The sequence below is a fragment of the Anopheles funestus genome, chromosome 2RL, assembly GCF_943734845.2.
Source record: "Anopheles funestus chromosome 2RL, idAnoFuneDA-416_04, whole genome shotgun sequence".
NCBI lineage: Eukaryota > Metazoa > Arthropoda > Insecta > Diptera > Culicidae > Anopheles > Anopheles funestus.
Genome location: NC_064598.1, coordinates 102,480,830 through 102,503,762, shown reverse-complemented (window position 1 = coordinate 102,503,762; position 22,933 = coordinate 102,480,830). Strand labels below are relative to the sequence as shown.

Below are 22,933 nucleotides of genomic sequence, written 5' to 3'. Positions count from 1 at the left end.
TTTATTTTATTTTAGCATTAATCCGGAAGCAGTGGACTGCGTAAGTGGAGGAAAAACCTGCCTGCAAGTTGCCGCCCATCAGGGACACGTGGAGCTGGTGAAGTATTTACTGATGGCGGGTGCCAATGTAAACGTTACGGACAAGGAAGGCGATTCGACGTTGCACTATGCGGCGTTCGGCAACCAACCGGAAATCATGCGTGTCCTACTACAGCATAATGCCAGCATCGATGAACTAAATTCAGCACACTGCTCGGCACTGCACATCTCCGCACATAAAAAACCACCGCACTGTGTAAAGGTATTGCTAGAATTCGGTGCGAACGTAAACGTGCAGGACGCGTACGGTGATACGGCACTGCACGATGCGATCGGCAAAGAAAACATCGAAGTTGTGGAGATGCTTTGTGGGTGTCCCACGCTTGATCTTACTATCCGTAACCACCGTGGGTTCAATGTGTTGCATCACGCATCCCTCAAAGGTAATGTGCACGCGACACGACATATCATTCGGCTGGCACGTCAACTGATGAATGTTCGCAAGGATGATGGGTTTTCCGCGCTACATCTTGCAGCCCTCAACGGTCACACGCGTATCATCGAGGTGCTGGTGCAGGAGGGTCAAGCAGATATCAACATCCGGAACAACCGCAGCCAAACGCCATTTCTGCTGGCGGTCTCCCAAGGCCATACGGCTTCCATTGAAAAGCTGGTTGATCTTAGATGTGATGTACGAGCGCGCGACGAAGATGGTGACAATGCAATGCATCTGTGCATCATCAAGAAAGCGAACCTTGTACAAGACGTCTCACCGACGGATGCACCAAAAATCCACGACATTTACCAATCATTGGCTGGCATTGTTATTGAACATCGGCTTATGTATGCGTTGTTATGCTTTCTCGCTAGCGAAGGTTGTCCGCTCGATGTCAATCACAAGGGTGCTCGCGTACTTGACTGGATCGGGAGTCCACAGATCAAGGAGATAATCGTCGAATACGAGCGTACGCGGTTAGCTAGGGAAGCTGCTGCTGCCGCCGCGCCGAATGGTCCCATCATCTCGGCCAGTCTCCAGGCAAACCCTTCCAGTGTAACATCCTCCCGCAACCTCCCCAACCCCGAAGAGGACACACCGCCACATCAGCAGTTAGTGTCCAACTTGGAAGCGATGAACATCGCAGGATCCGCAGTTGAGTCAACAGCTGGCGGGAGAGTAGAAAAGCTAGCGGACGCTGCCGGCAGTGCATCGCTTACGCTCGAGAACGGACTAGCGGGTGTTAGTGGACTGCAGAATCCTGCATCGTCCATTCCAAGCAATCCTCCAACTCCGGCACGACGAAATAGGGGGCATGGGGTTCGGGATGCGAGTACCGCTGGTGCACTTGTCACACCACCCGCCGTTCTCGGTGCAGGCATTCATAGCGATGAAACCGAAGCAAACTTGCTTCACCCGTTGGCTACGGCAACCTCCTCATCATCAACTTCCACCGTCTATACCAGTCCTAGTACTGTCATGCCGGTGGATAGTCCCGCTCGGTACACGTCGCCTAACCGAGCCTTATCGCCTGCAATAGGCGACTCCCTGCCAGCAGCACCTACGCCTCCCCCGCACGGATCAACCTCGCCGTCTTTGAGTTCTGGACCTAGCGTCGGTCCCTCGTCGAAGCATATCAGCCGGCGGCAATTCGTGATGGACAAGAACACCGCGCCTCCTATGCCAACACCACCAGCAGCAACAATTTCCAATCTTCCTGCTGCTACCTCATGCTCAGCTAGTCCTACGTCAGCAACAACAATTGTACCACCGGTACCACCACCGCTCCCTATTGCCGCACCCCACCTTCAACAAGTGCTGCCTCCGACTGAAGCACCACGCGAATGTATCGTGTGCAACGAAACGCTACAGCTGATCGTATTCGATCCCTGCCATCACCAGATCGCGTGTGAGGAGTGCGGTTTGCGTATGAAAAAGTGTCTCACCTGTGGGATGCACATCGATCGTCGCACGACCGCTGCCGGATGGCCGTTACATGGTCCAAAGGATGGCCGGCATCCGTCGGCCGACCGGTTGCGGTACCTCGAGAGCAAAATCATCGAGATCGAGGAAACGCATTGCTGTAGTATCTGCATGGAACGTCGTCGAAATATAGCATTCTTGTGCGGGCATGGTTCCTGTTCAAAATGTGGCGAAACTCTCAAGATATGCCACATGTGCCGGAAGCCGATTACGAAAAAGATCAATCTTTATTAGGCCGTACGATGTACCAACGACCGGGCTTCGACTACAGTTAGTGTATAAATCTAGAGTCAGAGCTAGATGCGTAAGAGTGACGGGAAACAGTAGGAATCTACAATGGGAAACGGTGTTGTTTATGCTGGAAACAGCGAGACAGACGGCCGCTGGGCTAAAATCGTGGTAAAAGCAAGGAAACGCTGCAAAGGAGAGGTTTGTCTGTAAGTGTCCACTATTTATTTCAGCCCTACCTGAGCTCATCTTGGTCGGCTTAGGTAGGGATTATTTGTTTCATCCAATTCCGCAACACATCCCACAGTAGTCATTTCGGTAGTGCTTTCTGCGTGAGTAATTCGAGTAACAACACGCGCTAGGGGCAACGTGGCGAACGATTGTCGAATATCGGCCACCCCAACATTTTTTCCTAAAACCTAGTCCTATTCGTATTCTGTTTAGGGTGAGATTGCGGGCGTTTAAGGTTTAGTTCCGTTCGCAGCCAAACGGCTGTGCGCGGTGTGTACATGTATTTTTTAAGTATATGTTAAGTATAATCGATAAAGGTATATAGAAAATGTTTATATCTGTGTGTACGACAAATGTTGAACAATAGAACAATGGTTCCGATAACGAAAGGAAAATCACTGATCCTATGGCCTGTCCATCTATATGTACCGTTATGTCTCGTGTGCTGATGCAATCGTATTGTTGCGTTCTCATTAGTGAATGACATTTTTGTTGCAACTATAGCTTAATTTTATTATGCCTTTCAATGGAAATTCCGGAAAAAAACAAAAAATGATTACTATCGTACTTTTACCAATTTTGTTAAAAAACCAAATCCATTGTAGTTCGTCCCTTCGCTAAACAATATTTTCTAGCTGAAATTGGGCGATCAACCTTTTGCTTGCTGTAACAACTGCATTGCACCAAAGGTACGCTACAGAAGCAGCAGCTGTTCTGCTATTGATATTCATGAAAAAGATTATGAAAATGATACACATGTATCATATACACATAAACAAGCGGAGTGGCAACAAAGGTTCATTTCGCTTTGTAATTTCAAAATATACATGCCGTTTCCACGTGTTAGGTGCATTCATTGTCATATGTAACCAGCGTTTTGGCTTCCTTTCGTCGTTGAATGTATCTAATTTACGGGTAGTGAATCTTGAATGCTTTTAAAATACAATACAGTCCAGTTAATTTATTTTCCATAAGACCGTTCAATGCGTTCAATAACAGATCTTCAGAGGGGAGCAGGTTTGATTTGTTTGAACGGGTTTTTGTTACGATATTTCCGAGTGTTTCTACCTTTTTACCATATGCGTCTTGCAGCACACGTTATCATCAGTTTGTAAATGCGCACATCGTAGGACACACGTTGCACTGCCTCAAGAACCAACAGAACCAAGGTTAAATAGGGTTTCTTTTCCTGTAATGCAAGGAATATTTTTTCCGCCTTTGGCCATCGCGATTATAGAGTCAGAATTATAGATGTTAAGTGGCGAGATTATATTGATTGTCACCGAGACAGAGACAAGTGAATTTCACCCAACAAGGTGAGCAGCAAACCAGGTTAGTAAATATATGTTGCATTGTGTAAACTTGTGCATGTCGTTTATTGCAATATACATACAGATGCATTAAAAAGATAAAATCGAATATTGTGTACATTTGTGTGTAGCTTATGAAGATTTAAAGTGTCATAATACTGAAGAATCGAATCCCCCCAACTCCCAGCAGACCTCGGCCCGTCGTTCCCCTCAACTCAATGCGAATGCAAACCTATATCGATGTAATGTAATATTTGTATGCGTTGCAATAATACCAGAAGAGCTAGCAGTAATCATGTGAAATATCCTGTCTTTTGTATGAGCATAGTAAGCAAACAATACACAAATAGCTTTTTTGTATCCGTTCTGTTTTTCGTCGTTGACCTATTTGTATGGTACAATAAAATATCATTATGTCTACATATAATGATATAGATAAGGGGTGGGAACACAAAAGAAAAAAAAATCTGGTCAGTAAATAGAAGTTCCAGATTATGACTGCTAGTTTTTGTATGTACTGTTTACAATTGTTTCTTGGAAATGCAATAAGCGTAATGTTGTTAAACCTGCACCTAAAGATTGAACAAAATAACTTTGTGGTCGGAACTAGGTGATATAGGCACAAAAGGGAAAATAGTTAGATTTGATAAATTTTTAAAGGCATCTTAATACATTACTCGCTTTGTTCGCGTCTTTGTGTGCAATTATGAAATAACTGCCTTCAACTGTTGGTAGTTTTGTTTTATAATGAAAAAATTGTACGGATTGTTACCAGCTGAAAGGTTATTACCACCAAGAAGAAATATAATTATGATTTCAAGTAATACAGTGACTCAGACTCCCTGAGTTCTGGAAGTCAATCCAGAGTTTAGCATACGGTAATAACATAGATGCTTACGGTATGCGACTCTCAGATTGCTGTTTAGCGACCCAAAATTCAACCCTGGTCGAAACATGATATAAGCTGATCACATCATGAGATTGGTTCCCACACGGCCACTCTTATACGCGGATTCGCTGATATGCGGTTTTTGTTTTCAAATTTGATAGATCAGTGATTTTATAGCACAACATTAAAACAAATAAGTTAAAATTTGGTTGAAAATGTAATTCAGTTATTACACTTTACGAGTAAAAACGCAAATTGATCATATAACCGTCAATTTTAAACGAAATTACACGGCGATTCGACATGCGAGGAAGTTTGAGATACGCGAATTTCTTTGGGTTTCTACGGGACGGTATAATAGTGTATCTCGGGGACTACATGTATTCTCTGTTTAGTTCGTCACAAGATCACAAGCGATGGTGGGATTGGTGGTGGTTTATGAACGCGTATAGTACAAGAAACAGGCGATAAACTGTACGGGATTGGGAACACTCCTGCAAAGGTCCCACAACTGCAAAGCGGTTATAGTGTTTTTTAAGTAAGAAAATATAAATCTAAAAGCCATGTAGCTTTTTCATGTACATAACATAACAATCATATATGCAACGTATTTACGCCATGCACAGTGAAATTTTGTAAATTGTGTACACGAGCACTGCAATAAATTAAAACCATAATTTAACAATACAAATAAAAAACGGGAGTACCATTAAAAGTACATGCGCGTGTTCATGTTACGTAAATTATAAATTTTTATGATAGTTATTACATGTCAAATCAAAAACAAAAAGACACATACCATACCAAAACTAAGCATGCGAAAGAACAACAAAGCGCATAGAAATGATATTTTTCTATTTCCCTTGTGTATGAAATTCGGTGTTTCAGCGTTCGGGATAGAGTTAAAAAATGTTACAAACAAATTGCGCATAAAACCTTAGCACTTATATATGTACATGCGAAACAAGATGAAGTATGAAGATTGTGCAAGAAATGTATACAAGAGGATAGTAAATGTCACAATATATCTAAAACTAAACGAAATAATAAAATCACGTCGTCATGTACATTGCAGCAAAACAAAACTGTACCTATGGGTTAGTAAAACTGCGTTGAAAATTATACTTAAAGATTAACCCCGACAAGCTGACATGGATTGTTTAGTAATAGACATATTAACGAAAAAGCCGCAATGAAAGCTAACGTAATTTGTACTACCCCGTAAATTGTTGATTGAGCCTCATTGTATGTAAATGGATAAATCAAATATTTGTATAAAATAAAGGAAAGATGATTGAAAAACAAAAACAAAACTATGTCCATGTTACTGGTACAGGTACATCGGAGTTGGACCACCAAAACACGGGCCACATGTTTATCTGATAAATAAATAGCAACAAAAACAGTCTGCTGCACGATGAAGCTAGACTTCGTCAAACCCTCGACTGTATCGTAGGGATTTCGCATTTTCCTAGCATTATTTTTTTGTTGTTTTGTATTCGCCAGTTGGTTTAAAGCTAAGTTTTACTTTTGTTATCATTTAATATTGATTGGTGGGAATGGTTTTTGTGAAATAACCAACTGATTATTTCAATTTCAATCAGTTTCCATAGTTTCTACCGTCGATGTCTAAGAATCTAAGTGACCTGTTTGCTTTTTCATCGTACCCTTTTGTCTCAAAGTTAAAATCATTGCTCAAACATAAGGTTTACAGACACAGAGTTGAAAAGATGTGGTCAAATTTAATTCAATCCATCGCAAAAGCACTCCCGAAACGAAACTATTGTACCCCAGCAGACTGCTCCGAATATACAGGTTTGAAGGGTGCCAAATTCCAAAAATTAAAGAAACTTTCCTACATTAGCACAATTTTTTTCAAAATGTTTTTTTTTCCTTTAGGATCCGATGGCTATAAAAAATGGAAAAAGTTAACATTTTTGGTGGCGTTGCCCTGCGTGGGATTGAGTGCGCTGAGTGCATTTATGGCGCATCAAAAGCAACATGAATACCGTACGAGACCAAAGTTCGTCCAGTACGAATATCTTCGCATACGCAACAAACGTTATCCATGGGGCGATGGTATTAGGACACTTTTTCACAATCCCGAATTGAACGCACTGCCATCTGGCTATGAAAAATAATCGAACATTGATGATGTTAAATGAAGAAACCATAGAAAATTTCTCAACATTCGCGTAACCGGTAAAGAAAGTATCATTGTTGCTCTTTTATGTCGCATCCGGTGATAGCTTATCAATAAAATATATGCAAATTAAATAGTCACATATAATTATATTGAAGTTGAGACAATAATGAAATAAAATTGCCTTTTGCGGTCCATCAACTAACTTAAAGTACATCAGACACATAGAAACATTCAATTTGCCTTTATTATTATTATTATTATTATTTAACTATTGCTGTCTTTACTAAAGGCAAGCAATGAACAACTCCTCGAGTAAGTAGTCACTTGACACATTCCAATCGATAATTAAAGCTTATCATGAGACGCTTCGCTTTCGTACAACTTATTCATGCGCAAGAGAGAACCACACGCATTATTTAAACGGATCAATGGTAATTTTACAGTGCTTTCACCAACAGTCGAAAGATAAGTGCCAGTGAGAGTGATGCGTGACTCACGAGACCTTCTCCTTGGTTATTGCCTCGAAAACAAACTCATCTCTTAGTAGGGATGACGGATGTGGATCCCTCCCGATAGAGATGTTTAGCATCATCGTGTAAGCAACGGGTAAACAAGCGTAAGCAAACCGATAAGGAGTCAATGATAAGCGCATCCACTTGTGCCGTGGTAGAGTATTTGTCGAATAGAGGAAAAGAGCGCAGATAATTGACACGTGAAGGAGAATGTGCTGATCCTGGCCAGGCCCTGGCAACTAGAGAAAGAAATGACGAGCTACGGTTTGTGCAATCAAACTTTGAATGTAAATTGTTATATAATGTTTTCAACCTGTTTAGAAAGTAGAAACTGACCTTCATGTTGTATGCAATTAATTAAATCTCTTTAGAACTAAATACAGATTTTGTCCATCTAGAATCGTCTCGTACATCCAATGTATTGCTGACTGGTGGGAGATGACTATCTTGCTGTTACATGATGATCATTCGTGCCCACTTTCATCGGCATGGAAACCGGTACTAGTAAGTGCAAGCGTAATTGAACCGTGTGTAAACGACCAACAAGAAGGGGACCTGGTATTGTTTTTCAAGGCCGCAACGCTAGAACCGGACCGAATGTTTGCTGATCTTTGCTTCAGAAACCGTCATATTCGCCGATCGGTTCCAGTGCTGCATCACGAGATAGTAAGCAGCAACAGGTTCATCTTACCCTGTGTCAGATCGTCTCCCAGTGTTGGTGCGTAGAGTAAAACCTAGTGAACATGATTTAGGTCTGTGTTGTAACGGCCCGTACCATTACATTACGTATGGCTAGACTCGTGTCGCCCGTATGTCGTTTCATTCTCGATCTTTCTCGCTTTCTCTACTAGCTGTCTGCATAATCAAGTGCTAGTCTTCGGAGGTCGTAAGCCTTGCGAGTGCGGTATCAACGTCAACTAACTCATACGAATAAAATATTCATGTGCAACAGTGCGCACAGTGCAGTTGTGGAGTTTGCTTGCTTGAGAACGATAATCTCTCGTTCGGTGAAAATCATTTTCTTTGTACACTTGCCAAAATGCCATTAGATATCCAACGTGTCCTGGTATGCGATGCTGTTGACAATGCGTGCGTCAAACTGCTGCAAGACCACGGAATTCAAGTGAGTAGTGCTATGGAATTTGATCAATTTGATTCAATATCTGTTGTTAAATGTCTTTCATCTTCTTTGCGGTTGTTATGATTTCAGGTTGACTATAAACTGAAGTTGTCGCAAGATCAGCTAATTAAGGAGGTTGAGGTAAGTGTTGAAATAAACAATATAATGATGTATTCTTTTCTAACTAAGTGAACGAATCCGATTCATGTGACAATTTAACGCTGTGCGATCCGAAGGTTTTTCTATAGATATGGGTTAATTGAAGAATTGAACACAACTAGCAGCTAGCCTGGTTTATGCAATGCACGCTAAGGTTATTCGTGAGACAAATTTATTCACTCTAATAAGGCGAAAATAAGGCGTAGTTTACGATAGTGTCAGTGCATTCTGGTGTACTTTATTTGTGCCTTGAAAATAAATGAAAAAAATAGAAATAGTTTCAAAATTGTATTATAACTCCACTGTAATCCACTTTAGTCCACTGTAAAACCACATTGTAGTGCACTGCTGTATATAGATGTGAAACCAAATTTGGGGATTATGAATATCATAACACTTCAAAACTTGATGGCATGCTCAACACTTTAACTTAATGCGAGTTATAGTGTATAATGCACAAATAGACAGAATAATAAATTCATATGATTTTATAGTCGAAAATTCAATCAAACACTGTGGAATGATTAGCATGATAAACGGACGGTCCGGATGGAATTTGATGCCCGTTCCGTTCATTTGGAACTGGCGAAATAGTACATAGCGATAATCTAACTTTTAACTAAGCAGTTCTATTCCTTTCACATTTGATGTATGGTTGCTACAGTAAGGATAATTTGCTGTTCATCAACATCTGGTTATTTATTTAATATTAACTTATGTTTCAAGTTACTTTATTTTTTTTATCTAAAAAATGGCGGGTTCTGTCATATTGAAGGAAAGTAGGTATGTTGCAAATTTGATGTGAACAATGTTTAGATTTTTTTAGGGAACTATAGAAATATAATTTTCTCTTTAAATTCATTCACTTATTTTCGTAGCTTTGAGATCACAAAAAACCAAAGATATTACTTTTTTGCAAGCAATCATATAGGTACTTCAGAAAACGAGATAAGGTTGATTTTTTTCATGAGTGTCGTATATAAACACAACACTCCAACACAACCTTTCCAATGATCCATAGCAATTTGTCTTGCGACGAAATGAATGAAACGTGCGTCAACATTTAATCGAACCGTTTCCCGCAAATATCCTCTGGTGGTAAATGTTCGATAGTAAACAAAGCACACACATATCCACCAAGCCATAATCTCTTTTGCCACAGCAAAGCTTTTTTTTGACGGGTGTATCTTTCTCGTGTAACGATAGGCTAGGGAAACCAGAATTAAGAGGGAGGAATAATGCAATAAGGAATTATATTCCCCATCGAAATGATTGAATTTTTCTTACGATTTGTATATTGCGATGACAGAATTATGATGCGCTCATCGTACGCTCGGATACGAAAATTACGGACAAGATTCTTGATGCGGCTGCAGGACGAATGAAGGTGGTTGGACGGGCCGGAGCGGGTGTAGATAATATCAACATTGAAGCTGCTACACGAAACAATGTACTGGTGCTGAAGTAAGTGTTTTTGAATTTTTTGTATTGTATTTTTCTTTTACGTTATTTTCGCGGAAAAGCAAGAATAAGTTTCATGAATCGTTGCTCTACACCAGTCCCAAGGATGTCTTATTGACTATTCATCGTTTTTTAGCTAGTAAGCTATAATTAGACACAAATTATTAAAATTATTTGTAACCATAATACTCGTCCGTTGTACATTCACATTAATATGAATAACACAATTCTTGATTTTTAAGTCGCTAATATGATCGAGATTACATTTTGGCGCTGAGCAGAGGTCTAAAATGACTTATCATTTCCAGTTTAATCGATTCACCATTTAATCAACCTGTAACTTTCGACTAACTTTCACTTTCTCACTCTCCCCCGGTTCGCTCTGTACTACCCGCGGTATCAGTACCCCCGGAGGAAATTCGATTTCGGCGTGTGAACTGACGTGCTTTCTGATCGGTGCACTGGCACGTCCCATCTGCCCAGCGGCAACAAGCATGAAGGAAGGCCGTTGGGACCGGAAATTGTACTCCGGTACAGAGCTGTACGGTAAAACACTAGCTATCCTCGGGCTCGGCCGGATCGGGCGGGAGGTCGGTGTACGCATGAACGCGTTCGGTATGCGAGTTATCGGTTTTGATCCAATCACAACTGCCGAAGAGTCAAAGGCTGCCGGTATAGAGAAGATGGAGCTGGAACAGATCTGGCCACTAGCTGACTACATTACTGTTCACACACCACTCATTCCTGCCACACGAAGTATGCGATTTGCAATGTGCAATGATTGAAGTAAGAAACGGTTCTAAAGCGTCTCAATACTTCCGCTCTTCTTCTCGCAGATCTGATATCGACGACTACACTCGCTAAATGTCGAAAGGGTGTTCGTGTGATCAACGTAGCACGCGGTGGTATCATCGACGAGGCTGGACTGCTGATGGCTCTCGAAAGTGGCCAATGTAGTGGAGCGGCAGTTGACGTTTATCCGGAAGAACCTCCAAAATCGGACACCACCCGGAAGCTAATCAATCACCCAAAGGTAGTTGCAACGCCTCACTTGGGTAAGTGATTACTATTCTTGTTTGTCGTCTCGGCCTGGCCCCCCTCACACACATTTCTAATTACGCTTCTCTTTATTCGCTGCGCAGGTGCGAGCACGTCGGAAGCGCAGGTGCGTGTCGCTGTCGAGGTGGCCGAACAATTTATTGCCCTAACTGGTAAATCGACCGTCTACACGCAGTATGCCGGTGTCGTGAATCGCGAGGTGTTAAAGAATGTCTTTTAAATTGAATTCATTTTTGGCTCCGAAAATAGTCACCTGTTACGTGTGCCATTTTTGGTCACGCCAGCCCGTCAAAATCAATCATTTGCATCCGATCGGTGTGACGTCATCTTCGGCACCGTGACGTTCTAATGGCAATTACTAATGAAATCGACCATGGGCATGAAATTCAACACCATCGGGTGATGAATTTGACAAATAGGGAACATTTCAACGAAAAATCGTAAATAAAGTGTGTAGCATAAGGACGAGCACATATTACCCACACAATATACACACATTCGCAAGGAGATGATTCAGCGAATGCAGGACATATTTTTCTACCATTGAAAAGGATCCTGTTGTAACAAATAAAAAGCTATAGGGCAGCATGATAAAAAAAAACAAAAAAGGAAGTCCTAATTTAATTCATTGCTTGGCCTACGCCCCAATTTGTAGATGGCTGTGTGCCCTTGAATGGAAAGAAAAACTGCTATCTGCTGCCAATTTCCAATATTAAATAACCGATTGTTAAGGTAAGGCGAGGCCCATTAGATAAACATTATATCATTTTGCACTCACTCATTCAGACCATTACACCAACTTGATAAACATAAGAAGGGAACGGTCACAGTTTATTACGTGTTGAATTGAATACACTAATACATAAAATGCACCAAACCAATAGCATCTAATCCTATAGCTGCTTTTAAATAAAGTTTGTTTTTCTCCAGGATGCGTACAATTTCCTTGAATTGAATTATCATCGTTATCAGTGTTTTTGTTTACTTTCCTATTTTTAGTGTCTACCTTGGTTGGCTTTCATTTCTTTAACGTTGAAAATCAAAAGCTAGCGTCATTAGGTTTTATTCGTTGCTAAGGCTCAACCAGCTTTCTTTTAGTGCATACATTTTCTTCTTTATTCCGTTGAATTTACATCGGCATACATATTTTTATGATTTAAATATTTTCTAAGTTCTCCTCTTTTTGATGAATAAATCAGATCAAGGCGGAAGACTCTGGGAAAACATTTGCTTGGCATGCAAGCTGAAATCATGCCACCTGATTGTAGTTATTGGCGGTGTGGCATTAGCAAACGGTCTCATCATTTTCTGCTCTCATTTGTACATCCATCTTCAATTAAATAGGCTCAAAATCCCCTTGGAACTGTTAGTACTTTTGAAAGAAATTTTACTTTTTTAAATATACTATATAAAACCTTATACTAGCAGCATAATATTATATTTCATATTTTCATAATATTGTCGGATTACTTTGCAAAATTTTGTAGTAGAACATTAGATGGCAATTTTGCACTTCATACAATAAATCAACAATGAATAGAGTTATAAAAAAACTTCTTATTCGCCCAGAGACAGTTCATGTTATGTTGATCATATTATTCGTGATTGCTTGCGACTTCCAAGAGTCATATTGGCTAATAATGGGGAGAATCTCCAAAAATTTATGATCTGGTAAGTCCTGGCAAGTCAAGATAGTTTAGTTCGCGTGGTAAACATAACTTTAGTATGAAATTATTATAGATGTTAAAGTAATTTTGTCTAATCAGAAGAACGCATATCCTATTATTATTCTAAAAAACCCTAAATTGATATTCATGTTATACCAGTGGAATACAATCCAAGTTGTTTAGGAAATCAAATGAACCGGTACACGTGCTTGCAATAAGAGAAATACGCTACGAATTCTCTTCATTGCAATTATATCCTTGCGGTTCCATCACAGTTCAACCGAGAGTATTTTAGAGCTAAAGGTTCCTGTTACGAAAAGGACACGATGAGCCTCATCGGAAGCAGCCGATGCTCTCGTGAGTTTACGTTAAAAGCTCTCGGGAAGATGTGGCCAACGGTAGTATATAAAGCAACAAGTGCCGACACTAAGGAGGACAGTCTTTTCGCGACTAGAATCGTGCCTGGAGTTGACAGTTGAATGTCCGGAACATGACCGTTGTGAGTGTATAGTGTATAGCGTGTGTGGGTGTATTTCCGTATTTTTGTTATAAGCAATATCAGTAAGCGAAAGAAGAACCATGATCGTTTAATGGATGAGTGGATATAAGTTTGAAATTTCTAATAACTATTAAATGAAGCAAAAGCACATATACGATAAGACTAGTACAAACAATGCAAAAGCACTGCACCTCTCTATTCCTACCGCATCCATACAGTACATATCCATCCTTTTCTAAGGGATATTGTTGACGGAGGAAATAAAAGAAAACGTTATAAAATAGTACGAAAATGCATCACTGACCCCGACCGATGACCGTTGCCTCAGCGTGCGGTCTCTAAGGATTAGCTCACCAATTGATGTCAATTAAATCGAACTCCGAACATCGAAGTTTTCCCTGCCTTACGCGTTCCGGTGTGTATATCAACCGTGTGTTGTGATGTGTAGAGTTATAAAAGAGTGTAAATGGGTAAAAGGTGAAACGGTATGATTTTACTGTTCTGGGGCACAGCTGGAAGTACAGTTAAGAGGTGTGTTCCGATGGAGCAAAGGGGACCGTTGTTTTCCGTTTTATAACGTTTTGCTGAATTATTTTTACTTTTCATTCTTACATTCTCCTATTTCTTTTTGACTCTTCCGGTGTTCTGGTTTGTGGGATTCCTAATGCCATTTTTTACAAGGAGATTAATTAGTTCCTCCACCAGTTTTGAAAGAGAGCTATTTTTAGAAAGAAGAATTGGAATCAGCTCTTATTACGTACAAGAATGTGTAAATAATTAATTTTACGAAATAATGGAACGACCCAAAATTACTGGGGTATAAATCAATAGTTTTGATTTCACTTTAAACATCAATTTCAAATTTATTGTGGTCATTCTTCTTGCCGTAATGACCTGCTGGCCTACATAGACAGATGCGATTCTAAGTGCTGAAGTAATTAGTTTTTCTTCCGATCCTGAAGTAAATATCGTGCTACCCCCTTCGACTGAAGGCGCGTTTCACTCTCGATCGGCCTTTTAACACTGATAATAGACTGATAGCTTATCAAATGGAAATGGAAAATCAAATGGAAAAAGGCGAAGTAGGTGGTATTCGTACGACTTGGCAAACGTTAACGTTATTAACGTTAACTTGGGTAACGTTAACCATATTAACGGTGACTTTTCGTTTTCCGGTTAATAGGAATCGGTTATGTGTCAACAAATAAGAATTTTTACTTAATCCCTACAGGAAGACATTCGAACTAGTAATCTTAAATAGTTACTAATGCCGAATAATAACCCAGTTTTCTGAACGATATGTAAACCTGTTTACTTATGTATGTTGTTTTAGTGGCATACTCATCGGTAACTAAAAATTAAACGGTGTACATTCTAATAATGTGACAAACGGCGCCGGTCCAATGGACTGGGGATCAAATCCCATCCGGACCGTCTCTCCGTAGCATGGACTGACTATCCTGCTACGTGGTAAAATAAGTCTTGATGGGGCCATGTCGTTCAAGCCGAGTAAAACATATTAACATTTAGTAAAATATCACAATCACAACACTATTTTGTTTTACTAACACAAGGTTCAGTGCTGCAATATTGAAGTGTCGTTATGAAATAAACCATGTCCACTTTCTGTTTATGAGTGCAGATTGAGGTACAGGAAGAAAATTATTTATACTCTTAGCTACAAATGACGGTACAAGCTTGGTTCATGTTCCCAAACGGGTTCACTGTCGCACGGTCTATTGTTCACAACAGTAGGTCTGCAGCAATTCTTGTGTAACGTGGCTTCCATGTGAGAAAGACATAACCATTACTAATAATCATATTTTTACAGCACTAGTTTTACTTTACGACCCACGTGAGATGAAGGTTTTTAGGATTGTTGGTATTACTTCGTTGCGTTGTTTATCCACATTAGCTTGCTTCGTTTGTGATGTGATGATCTTGACGGAATTTTCCTATCGGAAAACCTATCTTCTACTGCTGGTAAAATAAATGACGTTTGACATATTAGGTATAGTTTATTTAATTTATTTCAAGATATATCTCTTCACATTTAAACTTCATTTTTCTAATGCTTTGTATATTTTAATTGTTCTATTTAACTTGTTTACAATTTAACATTCCATAAACATTCGTCTTGATGTAACGCTGTACGTAAACTAGAACAAATTTATTTCAGTTAATCGCTTCCTATGATATGCCTTCCTGTGTGAGCTTAAAATATAAATGAAATTCTATGTTTTGATGCTCTATGCATATTCGTCCTTCTTCGATTGTAATGCATTAAGACCAAAACTTCCAACATTTCTATCCCAAAATTTACTGCTTAGTTAGTTCAAAGCTTCATATGGTAAACTACAACTACTACTACTATACGAACTAGCGAATGAGTACACGTTGGAACGTGAAGCTTGAGATATTCATTTTTTTCATTTTTAATCAACATAAGCGAATTCGTTCGGTCCCAAACATTAACGAGCAGTTGCCGTGCTATTAAATACAGATTTGCATAAATGGACTAACCAAACATCATTATGCTACCATTAGTCAAAGGACAAAACTTTGATGAAATTGTACAATAGTTCGATAAACAATGAACATCATAAAAAAACTGACTTAGTTGCAATTTACTTTTTTAATCAACTAGCATCTTTCTACATAGTTTATTTACAGTGCAAATCACTTTTGATCATCAAGTAATGTTTTTTCCAGAAATTTATTCTAATAATGAGACCATAATTTCCAAGCACGTACAAATTAATTACACGAAACAGAAACCTCTTCAAGCGGCTATAATCGAACCGGCTCGGGGCTGTTAGTAGAATTGTCTGTAAGATCTTCAAGAGGGCAATATAAAAACAGTGCATTATCTGTAATACGCATCCAATGTACGATGGCAGATGGGTTTCAACTGTTGCTGGTACTGCTGATAGTTTCGGGACCACTCGACTCGCACGCGTTGCCATCCGCCATCGCTCGGATGTCTTGTGACTGTCCTCGCAGTGTTGACAGTTTCCTGCAGACCAACGTCTCCTTCCAACGTCCGATCGTGACGATGGCGCGCAATGGAACTGGAGACGAATTGTACGTGGGCTTTCTGGCTGGCTACGTACATTCCAAGGTAAGTGTACGGGTTTCCAGGTGTATGGTCAAGGTTGCTTATCCTGATTGAAATCCCACACGGATGTTATAATGGAGAAGTGAAGCTGGCCTCATGATGGTGGTTTGCTATTGGCAGCAAGAACGCCTTGTCCCTGTAGACACCAGGAGTTTGTTTTTGTTGCAAACGTGCACGAGTCATGCATGCAAGCCCGGATGAAGGTTGCAGTATAATTGTGATTTATATCAACCCAATCTTTTCCAGTCAAGTTTTTCACAACCGTGGTACATTTTTAAATCCGTGTAAATTACTACAACCCATGAAAAATATTACATGCAAGTTGATTGCAATTTAAAACATTTTAATTTTGTTTTAAATAATTATTTTTAATAAAATATGGCTAGTTTTTATTAAATAATGTGATCCTAACGCAATCATTTGTAACATGCATCATCCAATTAATTTTAATACATGAAAAATTATCTAAAACGGTACTGCCAATGTTCAACTCATAAAATTTTACATATTTTTCATACTATCAATAAAAGATAAAAACATACCTTTAATATGAGGAAAGAAGAAATGAAACAGGTTAGAAAATTATGCAAAAAAAACCAATCGCTTGATATATCCATCACTTTTGATCGCTTCAACCCCATCAAGCACCTAATTGGAACATAGATAATTACAAATCGATTATAATTTGGACACCATATGCATTGTAATTTCAACTCTCTGTCTTCAAATAGGTCGTTTTGGGGGCACTGCTGCTAGCCATAGAAACGATAAACAACGATTCCACGCTACTGCCCGGCAAAAAGCTACGACTAAGAGCGGTTGACATAGGAGCACAAAAGTCTCTTAAAGCTTTCCCCATTCAGTACGTATACATCTGCAACACAGCACAGTAAACCACCTGTGGTGTCAACAAGCCAGTTCATATCTTTTTGATAGGAAAATGACCGAAATGCGGGACAGCGGCATCGTTGTTTTTATTGGACCTGATGAAACCTGCACCTCGGAAGCACTGGTAGCTTCGGCCTGGAACATACCGATGATTTCGTATGTGAGTAATGGATACGACCGTTTTTCGCACCCGCCACATCTGCAAATGCATTCTTAATCCGTCAGTTTTCTTCCATTATGCATATATATATAAATACAGAAATGTGCCGACATAGCCGTATCGGATAAGACTGTATATAGTAGTTTTGCCCGCACGCTGCCACCAGCAACAAAAGTGTCGAAAAGTATTGCTGCCCTTTTGCTGGCCAACAATTGGCATTGCTTTAGCATCGTGGCAAGTAAACATCCGGCCTGGAGCATGGAGATTGCACACGCGATTGAGGTAACGTTTAGTAACATTAGAACATGTCCAAAAAGAATATAGTGTAACGAGAAATCTGCAAATAATACAGTTCCAATAACAGAATCCACTTACTACTATCAAATGTAATCTTTCGCATCTTTCTTTCTGCGAAACAGTGCTTCTTTTCACATGGCACTACAACCGCAAGAGAGGTTTTGACCTGACAAAACAGTACAACTTCTAGATATAATTTTACTTCCTGTGTGTCAAAGCAAATGAGGCATGAAATCAATACGATTTGGAAAATGTATAATGCTTTGGTACACGTACGTTCTTACGAAAGTTAAAACCGAAAGCACATCTCCAGGGAGATTCTTGACATAATAGTATACATTTTCTACGAACAATTGCTTTTAATTTTGCTATAATAGACCTATGACCTATGATGCACCTTTATATTCGTATAAATTATATTACCATAGATGTTATCACAGTGACGAGTTAGTGATATTTCCATATCATTTCCTTCCCGAATCTTTCAGCTTCAAGCGGAGTTAAATAATCTCACGGTAAACCACATCCGCTTTTATTCAGATTATATTCCATCCAAAATTTTTGAACTACAAGAGATAGTAGACAACACTTACCGAAACACTCGAGGTATAGACGATCGTTATGGTAGATGATAATTTCTCTTTGAATCTCAGTGTTATTTTTATTTTTGTGTCTCTAAACACGCTCTCAACAGTGTACGTCTTCGTGGGCGATCACATTGAAATGGTGGACTTTGTACGATGTCTACAGAATCGAAAGCTCCTCAGCACGGGCGATTACATCGTAATATCGATCGATGACGAGATCTACGATCCGAACATGAAGCGCAACATATACCAAGGTAAAAATGCGTAATCGAAAAAGAAATAAGAATTTGTTGATACATTGTTACGTTGTTTTCGACACAGAGTATTCCGATTTCTACCAAAAGTATTTTGGAAACTTGAAGGATAAGCATCATAACCGCAAACGGTACAATTACAAAGACCAGCAGCGTTTACAGGAGGCTTTCCAGTCGGTGCTACGAATATCACCACTCTTTCCAATGAACCCGAAATATCGCAAACTTTGTCACCAGTTTAAACTATACTCTCGTAAGGATCCGTTCCGTGTGCCACTACCATACAATCGCAACATATTCGACGCAATACAGGTGTGCTAACCGTGAAGTTGATCAATGAAGATAAACAATGGACCGGTTGGAAAACTTTTACAGAGTTTTTGTAAACATCACTGCCCTCTTTGACAGGTTCCTATCTATGGTGCTTATTTGTACGACGCCCTCATCATCTACGCTCGTGCCGCATCCGAAGTGATTCATGACGGTGGCGACATCTCCGATGGAAGATTAATTATGTGCCATATATTCAACCGGTCGTACCACTCGATACAAGGATTTGACGTATGTTTCGTAGAAGCTTGACGCAACTAGTTCAAAATATGTCCGATTCCCTACTTCTCGCTATCCATCTCGATAGGTGTACATCGATGCAAACGGGGACGCAGAGGGCAACTTTTCGGTTATCGCATTACAGAAGGATGACAAGGTAAACAACTCGTTACAGATGTCGATGCAACCGGTGGCACTATTTGTATACGGGGCGCGAAACGCCACAACCGGCACGACCCTGCCCGAGTTCCGCTACCTCAACCCAAACCGGCCAATTATGTGGCTAAAGGGGCGACCGCCATTGGCGGAACCAATATGTGGTTTCTACAATGAAAAGTGTGAACCGAAGGCGAAAGATTGGCGATACATTACTGGTGCGCTGGTAGTTATTCTGTTCATGGCCATTTTTACCATTATTCTGTTCAAGTGAGTATGTTCGATTTCCGTGGAACTATGCAATGCCCTATAGCTAATGAATGTTCGTGGATTATTGCTATAACCCGGCCCTTCCTTTGCAGACATTATCGTTACGAACAGACGTTGGCTTGTTTGCTGTGGAAAGTGGACATGAAGGATGTGATTCTGATAACCTCTCCTGACGCACTATACAGCAATGAACTGCGGAAAAATCTTGTAAGTAGAATTACGCTTTTTATAAGTTATGCCAAGGAATTTAAAAAAGAGCAATAGATAGTCAGTTCTGCGTACGGCGGAATGATCTGGAAGGATTTTTGGGGTTATTCTACACCAATAGAAAACCTTTAAACCTATTTTCGGGTATAGCCTGATTTACCAAATAATTGGATGTAAGTGACTTGATTTTCCTATTGCTGAATCAGTGCTACATACAATTGTGGCTTCTATGTTAGTATATATTATAAACCAAATTGAATATTATTTCAATAAATACAGCGTTAGTTTCAGAAAAGTTCAAAGCACAAGACATTCACTTCTGAATATACGACTATTCCAGTTTGCAATAGGATTGAATAACAATAAAGTAACACTAAGTTCCCTTCCTAGGTATGCCAACAAAGCATAATGGTCAACAATCCTGGAGACACCAACAAACGAGCTTATACGACTATTGGTAACAATAAGAAAAATTTCCCCAAGATCTTGTATTTTACCCTTGAAATTTCTTATCAGGGCTGTACCGTGGCAATATCATTGCAATCAAATATTTGCACAAACGAACGATCGATATCACCCGTAACATACGCAAGGAACTAAAGCAAATGCGAGAAATACGGCACGAAAATCTGATCACGTTTGTCGGTGCATCGATTGATCACGGTATGGTTAGCATCTTGACATCGTATTGCGCCCGAGGCAGCCTTGTCGATGTGCTTTCAAACGAGGATCTGAAGCTAGATCACATGTTCGTGTCGTCGTTGGTGAGTGACATTGTCAAGGGACTAATCTACCTGCACGATAGTGATGTCGGATCGCACGGTAACTTACGGTCCAGCAAGATTTTGATTGATTCACGCTGGGTTGCTCAGATAGCAGACTTTGGGTTGCATGAGTTTAAATCTTGTCAGGAGGAGCCAAGCAAGTATGACATAGTGTATTTTGATGTCTTGAAGGGAATTGTTGTTATGCTGCCGTACACTTTCAGATTCGAAAAAGAATTACGCAGGAGTCTTTGGAAAGCTCCAGAAATTCTGCGCGATCCAAACTGTCTGCCGCGAGGTACACAGAAAGGCGACGTGTATTCGTTTGGTATTGTACTTTACGAAATAATAGGACGAAAAGGCCCTTGGGGTGATGTGAACATGAGTTGGCAAGGTATGTGTGTCTCAGCTCGGTAAACATTTCTGAACTCAAACCTACTTTTCCAGACATTATGGCGCGTGTTATGTCTCCGGAAGAATATGGAATATTTCGTCCATCGCTACGAGGTATTGATGCTCCCGAATACGTCATTCAGCTGTTACACTCTTGCTGGGAGGAAGATCCAGAAGATCGACCGGATATACGATTGATACGTGTAAAGCTGAAGCCTATGCAAGCAGGACTGTAAGTGGACATCGTTGCCTTAAGCATCTTCAAAAAAGCTTCCAGTTGTATACCGATCGTGCTTCGTTTTTTAGCAAACCCAATATTTTCGATAATATGCTTGCAATTATGGAAAAGTATGCATATAACCTGGAAGGAATAGTGCAGGAGCGCACTAATCAGCTCACGGAGGAAAAGAAAAAAACAGAATCGCTTCTATTAAGGATGCTTCCGAAGTCAGTAAGAAAGATTTTCAATTCTTTGCTATTGTAGAAGTTTAAATAATTTCATATATTTCCTTCCAGAAGCGTTGCGGAATCACTGAAACGTGGTGAACAAGTAGAGGCTGAATGTTTCGATTGCGTCACAATTTTCTTTAGCGATCTGGTAGGCTTCACAGAGTTATGTGCCCAAAGTACACCCTTCGAGGTGGTAGAAATGCTGAATGATCTCTACACCTGTTGCGACTTCATTATCTCCAGCTACGATGTGTACAAGGTTGAAACGATCGGTGACGCTTATATGGTCGTTTCCGGACTTCCTTTACGGAATGGTGATCGACACGCGGGTGAGATTGCATCGATGGCCTTGCATCTACTGAATTCCATTTCGAGCCTCGAGATACGACATCGACCAGGTGAATTCATTCAAATGCGCATCGGCATCCATTCGGGCCAATGTGTGGCAGGTGTTGTCGGGCTGAAAATGCCCCGGTATTGCCTGTTTGGTGACACGGTCAACACTGCCTCACGCATGGAAAGCAATGGTGAAGCATTGAAAATTCATATCTCGACGGTAACGTACGAGCTGTTGAAAAAGCTTGGTGGGTACAAGTGCAAAGAGCGGGGTATTATTAAAGTAAAAGGAAAGGGTGAAATGCGAACGTACTGGTTGCTTGGTGAGGACGATCAGAAGCGAATGGATCGATTCGGTTCGAATGATGCAATTACGAATTTGAGTGAGTAGCAAACCAAAATGATTTCTCGCATATTTGTTTGATGGCGTTTGAAATAATCCACATTTTTAACGTTTCGTAGCTATACCGGATCTTCTCTGTACTCCGGATCAATCGCAAACAAGCCTTAGTCGACCGTCGCTACGACGAATGTTGTCCGATATGGTTCCCATGCTACATACGTCACACCAGCATAGCACCAGTGACCAGCAGATACCATCGGTCAGCTTTCTTACTCACAATGGATCGAATCTTGGCTGTTACATCTGTCACAAACGAAAGGTTCACGCGGGGGCCACACCTATAGCGGAAAGGACGCAACGTCTATCGAACATTCATGGAAGCTACGGTGTGGATGAAGCTATCTGCACGTGCCATCAAAGAAATTGCTTGTTGGAGTATTACAATGACAATTTGATGACTGTAAGGACAATTCGAGAACCGCGATCAGCGCCGCAGATCACTTTTATGCAGTGATCAAAGACATCGAAAAAATAAGCATATGAGCCTCTTGATTATCCAAAACACCCATGGTTTCATAGCTAGGTAAGAAATTTGAGATTTGAGGAAATAGTGACCGTCATTTGACAGATAGTATATGTAGTAGAAACATTGTTGTTTCACAACAATTAAGCCAATTAATGTTTTCGATGTATTTTGCTAATGTTAAAAGTAAGTATAGATCTTGTTTGATCTTCTGAAAGTATTTATACTTTAGAAAAAGAATGTAACATTGAAATAAAGTCTCGTGTACCGTCACATTTATTGGATGGCTCAAGGATACACACAATTATAGTACATAGAGGTCGATATTTGCATGCTTTAA

General features: G+C 40.2%; 5 protein-coding genes across 13 annotated transcripts in view; 4 read left to right on the top strand and 1 right to left on the bottom strand.

The window, feature by feature from the left end:
* LOC125761496 (E3 ubiquitin-protein ligase MIB2) overlaps window positions 1–3,895 on the top strand; it is a 33,093-nt gene extending 29,198 nt beyond the window's left edge. For all 6 annotated transcript variants that reach the window (XM_049422679.1, XM_049422678.1, XM_049422677.1 and 3 more), the window contains one exon: window positions 16–3,895. In XM_049422679.1, coding sequence (XP_049278636.1) covers window positions 16–2,251 — 2,236 coding nt within the window. In that variant the 3' untranslated portion in view covers window positions 2,252–3,895. The remainder of the gene's footprint in view (window positions 1–15) is intronic.
* Window positions 1–22,933, bottom strand: part of LOC125761504 (zinc finger protein 184) — a 127,205-nt gene that overhangs the window by 104,218 nt on the left and 54 nt on the right. The window lies entirely within an intron of this gene.
* LOC125761514 (cytochrome c oxidase subunit 6A1, mitochondrial-like) lies at window positions 6,234–7,032 on the top strand. The gene is made up of 2 exons (XM_049422710.1): window positions 6,234–6,490; window positions 6,575–7,032. The coding sequence occupies exons 1-2, from the start codon at window positions 6,301–6,303 to the stop codon at window positions 6,814–6,816; spliced, it is 432 nt and encodes a 143-aa protein (XP_049278667.1). The 5' UTR covers window positions 6,234–6,300; the 3' UTR covers window positions 6,817–7,032.
* On the top strand, window positions 7,754–11,702 carry LOC125761509 (D-3-phosphoglycerate dehydrogenase). Of its 3 annotated transcripts, none has more exons than XM_049422703.1 (7): window positions 7,754–8,051; window positions 8,185–8,456; window positions 8,544–8,594; window positions 9,922–10,076; window positions 10,477–10,829; window positions 10,910–11,128; window positions 11,216–11,702. In XM_049422703.1, exons 2-7 carry the CDS (start codon window positions 8,373–8,375, stop codon window positions 11,350–11,352), a joined length of 999 nt encoding a protein of 332 aa, XP_049278660.1. In that variant the 5' UTR covers window positions 7,754–8,051; window positions 8,185–8,372; the 3' UTR covers window positions 11,353–11,702. The 3 variants fall into 3 exon arrangements, with proteins under 3 accessions (XP_049278660.1, XP_049278659.1, XP_049278658.1); XM_049422702.1 differs by having other exon boundaries at window positions 7,754–8,085; XM_049422701.1 differs by having other exon boundaries at window positions 7,754–8,456.
* On the top strand, window positions 11,795–22,897 carry LOC125761495 (guanylate cyclase 32E). Of its 2 annotated transcripts, XM_049422673.1 has the most exons (17): window positions 11,795–16,419; window positions 17,148–17,278; window positions 17,353–17,464; window positions 17,564–17,746; window positions 18,250–18,367; window positions 18,456–18,602; window positions 18,670–18,914; window positions 19,011–19,163; window positions 19,240–19,577; window positions 19,670–19,784; window positions 20,175–20,241; window positions 20,301–20,709; window positions 20,773–20,942; window positions 20,996–21,173; window positions 21,248–21,388; window positions 21,458–22,110; window positions 22,190–22,897. In XM_049422673.1, the coding sequence occupies exons 1-17, from the start codon at window positions 16,192–16,194 to the stop codon at window positions 22,582–22,584; spliced, it is 3,783 nt and encodes a 1,260-aa protein (XP_049278630.1). In that variant the 5' UTR covers window positions 11,795–16,191; the 3' UTR covers window positions 22,585–22,897. The 2 variants fall into 2 exon arrangements, with proteins under 2 accessions (XP_049278630.1, XP_049278629.1); XM_049422672.1 differs by having other exon boundaries at window positions 20,301–20,942.

Bases quoted from the DNA above. Each gene is read 5' to 3' on its own strand.
- LOC125761514 (XM_049422710.1), top strand. From the start codon at position 6,301: ATGTCTAAGAATCTAAGTGACCTGTTTGCTTTTTCATCGTACCCTTTT. The intron at 6,491-6,574 runs GTTTGAAGGGTG...TTTTTCCTTTAG, and splicing joins AGACTGCTCCGAATATACAG to GATCCGATGGCTATAAAAAA.
- LOC125761509 (XM_049422703.1), top strand. From the start codon at position 8,373: ATGCCATTAGATATCCAACGTGTCCTGGTATGCGATGCTGTTGACAAT. The intron at 8,595-9,921 runs GTAAGTGTTGAA...TTGCGATGACAG, and splicing joins AGCTAATTAAGGAGGTTGAG to AATTATGATGCGCTCATCGT. The intron at 11,129-11,215 runs GTAAGTGATTAC...TTCGCTGCGCAG, and splicing joins AGTTGCAACGCCTCACTTGG to GTGCGAGCACGTCGGAAGCG.
- LOC125761495 (XM_049422672.1), top strand. From the start codon at position 16,192: ATGGCAGATGGGTTTCAACTGTTGCTGGTACTGCTGATAGTTTCGGGA. The intron at 18,368-18,455 runs GTATAGACGATC...CGCTCTCAACAG, and splicing joins CACTTACCGAAACACTCGAG to TGTACGTCTTCGTGGGCGAT. The intron at 19,578-19,669 runs GTGAGTATGTTC...CTTCCTTTGCAG, and splicing joins TTTACCATTATTCTGTTCAA to ACATTATCGTTACGAACAGA.